Raw genomic sequence first — 6,839 nt, 5'->3', positions numbered from 1 at the left:
ATAATTTTTGTCCATATATGTTTGTTAAAAACTAATCAAAATTTTAATACTTTATCCATAAAATTGATTTCTTAACCGCTTTCGCTTCTAAACTATCATTTTCATGTTTACTTATAAATTAAATTTCAATATTTTTTAAAACATAAATAATTAAAAATAATCTTATATCACAATATAAATTATTTATTAAAAATTTAAAAATGTATTTTATAGGTTTTAAAATATTTATTTATTATGAATTTTAACTATAAGTTAATTTATATAGAAAAATATATTTTTTTAATTTTACAAAATGAATATTTATTTTTGTACATATTACACACTAGAATACCAATAATTTATTAAAGAGAAAAGTATTCACAATACCCGAAGGTTAATCACCCTAAGACTAAAATAAACACCTAACAATAACTTATTGAGTACGCCATGCATAAGAAACTAAAATAAACGGTTTACTAGAAAAGGTTCCTAATAGAAATAAACAAACAAAATACTAGCGAGAAGAACAAGAACCAAAAGACAATGGGACTGTGCTGCAAGAGATGCTGAAGAACGTTTTGGTTTTGGACTTGTTGTTGGTTGTGCCTTTGGGCTGGGTACTGAAGGAGTTGATGCTGGGCTTTGTGATTCTGGACTTGGTGCCACAGAAGGAGTTGATGTAGGGCTTTGTGGTTCTGGACTTGGTGCCACAGAAGGAGTTGATGTAGGGCTTTCTGGTTCTTGACTTGGCACTGAAGGGGTTGGTGCAGGGCTTTCACTTTCTGGGGCAGTGCTTGGAACAGGAGACACTGGATCATGTGGCACAGGAGGATCAACTGAAATAAGACAAATAAATAAATAAATAAAGGTACTAGCCTAATAATTCATAACAAACACAGCTTCCTAACTAATTAGACATAATGAGATATTATTGTTACATTTTGATTCTAATTGCACCACCAAGATATTTTACATAGAATGGAAGTTGTTAGGGCAAGGCTTTAAAAAGTTCAAAACTTATAGTTTAAAAAATTAGAAGTGCTGAAACTATAGTCCCTCCAACAACTTTTTTTTTATATATATACATAAGAAAGGAGGAAACAAAACAGAAACAGAAAACTTAAAGACCCTCGTAGCATCTACCAAACACACGGATGCAAGAGGGGAAGTTCAAACACTCAAAAACTTGAAACTATCATTAGATGTGGCTTCATGTTTAGCAAGCCAACCAACGCACTGATTTCTTTTTCTATAAATATGCTGGAAGAAGATGTTCCAATCATGATGCATGAGATCACGAATATCTTTACTAGAAAATTTTAAATAGTCACTCCAATTGAGAAATTAAATAGTGGTCACAATTGTAAATTTGAAATGAAAAATTATAAATAAATGAAGCTAATCTGACCATAATTGCAGTGACAACACAGTTTGGAAACCCTAAAAAGCTTTGATGTTGTAGTTCTAATGGAAAATTTTGATTGACGTTCTAAATACAAAAAATCTACAAATAGTAGCTTCTCTTTAACATGGATTAAAAAGGACATGACTAGTATTCAAACATGCACTCCAACTGCCATAGTTCTCAGCGGAGATAAATTCAGCTCATTGTAATTGCAATCGTGATGCAATAATAGAAACTTCAAAAACTGCAATATTACTATACCATAAGGCATTTGCCATTGCATATTACACTTTAAAACTGTACCAAAAGCAAAAACCAGTTGGGGACGTTCATGTAATTGACGCCGATGTACAAAATTATTTTTACTTACCAGGGGATGATGCTGGACTATTAATTTTTACTGCATTAAGAACAAGAAGAAACGTTCTTAGAATCAAACTATGTATATAAATATCCAACATGTATAAAATATGTGTGTCTATATATATATATATATATGAATGAACATATAAATTTAAAGGAGAACGAAATAACTTACTATCACAAGGGAGTGTTACCCGGCAAAGAGTTGATATTTTGTTGAAAGACAAGGCCGAATTGTGGTTCCCTATCATGTCACAGATGCACTGAGTATCCATTGACGCAGCATAATCAAATGCAGAACAACAGAATTCATCTGGTTGTGATTCCTCATTCGAAAAAAATGGTGCACAATCCACTGTATCCTCTGAAAATAAGCTACAATCTGTAAATATCCGTGAAGAACGCGCAACTCGGAGGGGACCAATTGTCCTTAGAGACATTGAATTGGAGATCAATGCTAGCAGAGAAGAAAGAATAATGAAGAATTTTGCTATCATATTCTTCGATCTTCACTCAATTAGTCTGATCGAAATTCCTTACTAAAGGAAAAGGAAGCAGTGCTATAGTGTTTGTTTGTTATTATTTGCCATTTAAATTCTGATGAGCTAGCTAGTTATGGGTTGTTTCAAACTCTATCTTTTAGTATCTAAACTAATTGTTGAACAGTTACAACAGTTTTAATCGAATAAGTTAACTTACACGCATTAATATACACTAGAAATTTGAAAAAAGAAAATCATGAATTGCATGCGCTACTGATTGGTTACTTAAACAAATTTCTTTTATAAACCTACAAATATATATTAAACAATTTAAATTTTTATATAAGATTGTTTTTAAGCTTTTCAAAAAAGAAAATATAAGATTACTTTTAAGAATTGAAAATTTCTTTTAATTTTTTTTAAATTCAGTTTAGAAATAAAAATAAAAGATGATAGTTTGAAAGTGATATGCAGTTAAGAAAAATAATGTTAAAAAAATCAAAATATATATAAATAAAGATAAAAGGTGGGTATAGTTTGAGATAGTTAAAAGATTATTTTTTTAAAACCTAGTGGCAAAGTTGGTTTGTGAAATGAAAGGATGTAAAAGTCAAGTATACAAATAAGAAAATATTGACATAATGTTCTACTCATTGATTCCTTTGGAAGTAAATTTCACACAACCTTAGCAATTAACCAAAGTTAGATTTTTTTTTTCCATTTAATAATAGTTGTTGTACAACACAAATATGTTCTTTTTTAATTTATAGTAACTAGGTAAATTTCTTCATAATATAATTATATTATTATTTGAATTTTGACACAATGTTCAACTAAAAACACAAAGTATGATTAGTCATTCTTCCATCCCTTGCGAGTTATAGAATGGGAAAACATAACATTAGGCACATATATATTTGAAAATATTTAGATGAAGCAAAATTCTTTCATCCAACTAATTTATTTCTTTTTTCATATGATACCTAACTATATACTAAACAAATAACTAATTTATCAAAATCAATAAAAGTAATTTAGTTAGTTTTAGTTATTAATGTCACATAACTAAATAGTTTAAGTAGCGATTATATCTAATAACATCACTTATAATTCGATCAAGAAATAATTTTTCACTAATGAGTGTGACTTCATTAAAATATTAATAGGTCAATAAATGAATGCATTTACTTATAAAATGATTGAGTGGCTTCATAATAAATTAAGGGTATAAAAAAATATTTGAAGATGAGTATATGTTTCTTAAACAAGAGAAATGTATCTAATATTGTTTCTTATACTATCTCTAGTCCTATTTATAATAAACAAGAGACAATAATTTTTTTGTCTTAATTATAAGAATCATAGGACTACTTTATTGCTAAATTTTTTTTTACCCTAACTAATTATGAGGTCTATTAATGATATAGACTCATTTACTCCTTATAAAAGTGGGTGCATTTATTGAGTTATAAATAAAACAAGGTGTTCTTAATGAATTTCCATAACCTCCTCACGTTGTTGCTTCTCCGTGAGCTCCTCCATGAATGGTTGGTAGGGTGTACCTATGAAAACTCCAACGCTCAAGTTAGCAGCACAAAGGTATGCAAATATTATAATATAGGTTGGAATTAATTAATGAAGTTGATTTACCTAAACCTTGATGATCTCCTTTTGTAAAAGTGAAATTGGATAATAAGATCTCAATTTTCCTTATAAGATAATGTAAACAGGAAAAAATATGATCATATCTTATCATTTCTCTAGTAATAGATAACTTCCGATATTTGGGGATATCTTTATTTTATCTTTCTAGTAGAAGATAAAATTTTCCTCTTACCTTAATTAGATCCACCAGATTCTCTAGAATCCAAGTAGACTACTCGACCGGCCACCGAGTGCTGAGGCTTGCCGAGTCCGAGTAGTACACATGGCCCCCAAGCTCTAAAGCCAACTGTTAGAGCTTTGTAAGAACTAATCTTAAGTCCTTAACCTTGACTCTTTTAGTCAGGTCCAAGTAGTACACATCGGTCTAGTTGTAGTTAAGTCTCAGAGGGATTTCCTCTTATGCCAAGTATACTTAGCTTATTTATAAAGGGAGATAAGTTGTTAGTTAGTGTTGAGTCTAAATGGTGGAGTAGTCAAAGTGACATCTTGTCAACTGTTACATTTGTTCAGACACATTAAATGCCTTTCATGCCTTTTCCCAACTTTTGATTGGTATGTTTGAAATAGGATCTAACAGTCCAAATAGGTGCATCCTTTTGGACTTCAGAAGCTTTCCATCCTTATTTCACTTTTGAGTTTTCTTCTACGAAAAAGAGGTTGTCTTTTATTCTCTCTTTTTTCTAGCGTCCTTTCATTTTTCTTCTTTCCTCACCGTCTAGGTACACCGTCATGCCCTTCCTTTTTTCTTATGTCTTTTTTCAGTAGGGGTTCTGAATGCTCTGACGGGGGAAAGTTCCAACGACGATCCTTCTCATCATCTTAATGGCTTCGACATTGCCAATGATCATTTTTCCAGTGTCCCTGCCAGTGACACTCACTATTGGTGGTGTGGTTTGCCCTAATGGCAGCGTTGCAACCCCTGTTGGTGGCATCATCACTGTTGAGGGATGGTTATGCCCTAACTGATCTGGCATTCATCCCAACCCTTAGAAGGATGAGGCTAACTTGCCTTTGCAAAATCCTCCTTATAATGTTATTGACTTAGACTTGGAGGCTATTATCGTTCATGTCATAGCCCCGTGTCCTTTTGTTCCTCCTTCTCCTCTTCTAAAAAAACCTAGTACGACAAAGAAAAAGTACTCTCCCATAACCTTTCCGAGTTACTCCTAGGTTCATAAGGAAGTCGGATCCTACACAAGTAGTTTCTTGACTTATGAGTCAATTCCTCGAAAGCATCGAGTTTTGTCATGTTAATCGTCTCAATGTGATGATCATCAAGTCTTGCCTGGAGAATGAATGTGTCTTTATGTGTGCTTTTCTGAGTAAGACTCATTTTATGTATATGTATTATTCTCTCTTCTCAAATATGTGGAAGCAATGTCTTCCAAGATTATTTTGATGATGCCAAAGAATCAAGAGTCAAGCAAGTTCCAAAGAATCAAGAGTCAAACAAGTTTCAAGAATCAAGATCAAGATTCAAGAATAATAAGATCAAGATTCAAGATTCAAGTAAAGAATCAAGACTCAAGATTCAAGAATCAAGAGAAGACTCAATCAAGATAAGTATTAAAAGAGTTTTTCCAAAACTATTGAATAGCACAATTTTGTTCAAAAGAATTTTTCAAAAGAAAAATTTTACCAAAGAGTTTTACTCTCTGGTATTCGATTACCAGAAGGCAGTAATCGATTACCAGTAGCCAACATTATTTTCAAACTGATTTACAAAACTGTAATCGATTACCATAATCATGTGATCGATTACCAATGTTTTAAAACGTTAGATTTCAAATTTCAAGAGTCACAACTTGTGATAAAACTTTTTCAAATCATTTCAAACTTGTATAATCGATTACATAATACTTGTAATCGATTACTAGTGTTTCTAAAAATTTTTATTTTCAAATTTAAACATGAAGAGTCACATCTGTTGATGTGTAATCAATTACACTATGATGGTAATCGATTATCAGTGACTGATTTCGAAAAATAAATTTCCAAAAGTCACAATTCTTAAAGTGACTTGTTTATGAAGAATTTTTCAAAAGAGTCATAACTTTTAAAGTGACTAGTTTTCAAAAGAGTCACAATTTTTAAAAAGTGACTAATTTTAAAGAAATTTCCAAGAGTCACAAACTTTAACTTAAGTCATCAAATGATTATAAATATGTGACCATGACACGAATTTAAAAAAACTTATTCCTTTTATGCATAACAGATTGCTTTCATTCATTTCTCTTCATCTTTATAAAAGTTTTTGTTCAATACTTTCTCTTTCAAGAAAAGTTCATTGACCAAAAACTTGTGCTATTCTTCTTCTTCATTCCTTCTCTCTTGTCAAAAGATTCAAAAGACTAACAGCCTGAAAATTCTTTTGTTTCTTCCCTTCTCTCTCTTGATAAAAGATTTCAAAGGACTAACCGCCTGAGATATCTTATGTTTCTTACAAAAGATTTCAAAGGACTAATCGCCTGAGATATCTTTTGTTTCCCCTTACAAAGATTCAAGGGACTAACCGCCTAAGAATTCTTTGTCTTAACACATTCGAGCATACATCCTTTGTGGTACAAGTAGAGCATACATCTACTTGGGTTGTTATACTAAGAACAAGAGAGGGTACATCTCTTGTGGATCAGTTCAAGTGGAGCGTACATCCACTTGGTTGTTCAAAGAGAACAAGGGAGGGTACATCCCTTGTGGATCTTTGCTTGTAAAGGTTTTTACAAGGTTATTGGAAATCTCAAGAACCGGTGGTTGCTTAGGGACTGGATGCAGGCACAGGTTGTGGCCAAACCAGTATAAATTTTGTGTTTGTCTTCTTCTTCCCTATACTCTTTACTTTTCCGCTGTGTACTTTTTATTATCGCTTTACTTTTGGTTAAGTTATTGTTCTTTACTTTCTTAACTTATTAGTAAAAGCCTAATTGAATCCAGTAACATTAAGAAGG

General features: G+C 31.6%; 1 protein-coding gene across 1 annotated transcript; it reads right to left on the bottom strand.

The window, feature by feature from the left end:
- Nucleotides 1–468: 468 nt before the first annotated feature.
- Nucleotides 469–4,868, bottom strand: LOC114384104 (vegetative cell wall protein gp1-like). Its single transcript, XM_028343774.1, has 2 exons — nt 4,679–4,868; nt 469–815 (listed from the first exon to the last, which is right to left on the bottom strand). The coding sequence occupies exons 1-2, from the start codon at nt 4,866–4,868 to the stop codon at nt 469–471; spliced, it is 537 nt and encodes a 178-aa protein (XP_028199575.1).
- Between the last annotated feature and the right edge of the window lie 1,971 nt (nt 4,869–6,839).

The sequence above is a fragment of the Glycine soja genome, chromosome 14 (assembly GCF_004193775.1).
Source record: "Glycine soja cultivar W05 chromosome 14, ASM419377v2, whole genome shotgun sequence".
Lineage (NCBI taxonomy): Eukaryota > Viridiplantae > Streptophyta > Magnoliopsida > Fabales > Fabaceae > Glycine > Glycine soja.
This window is presented reverse-complemented; position numbering and strand designations above follow the sequence as displayed.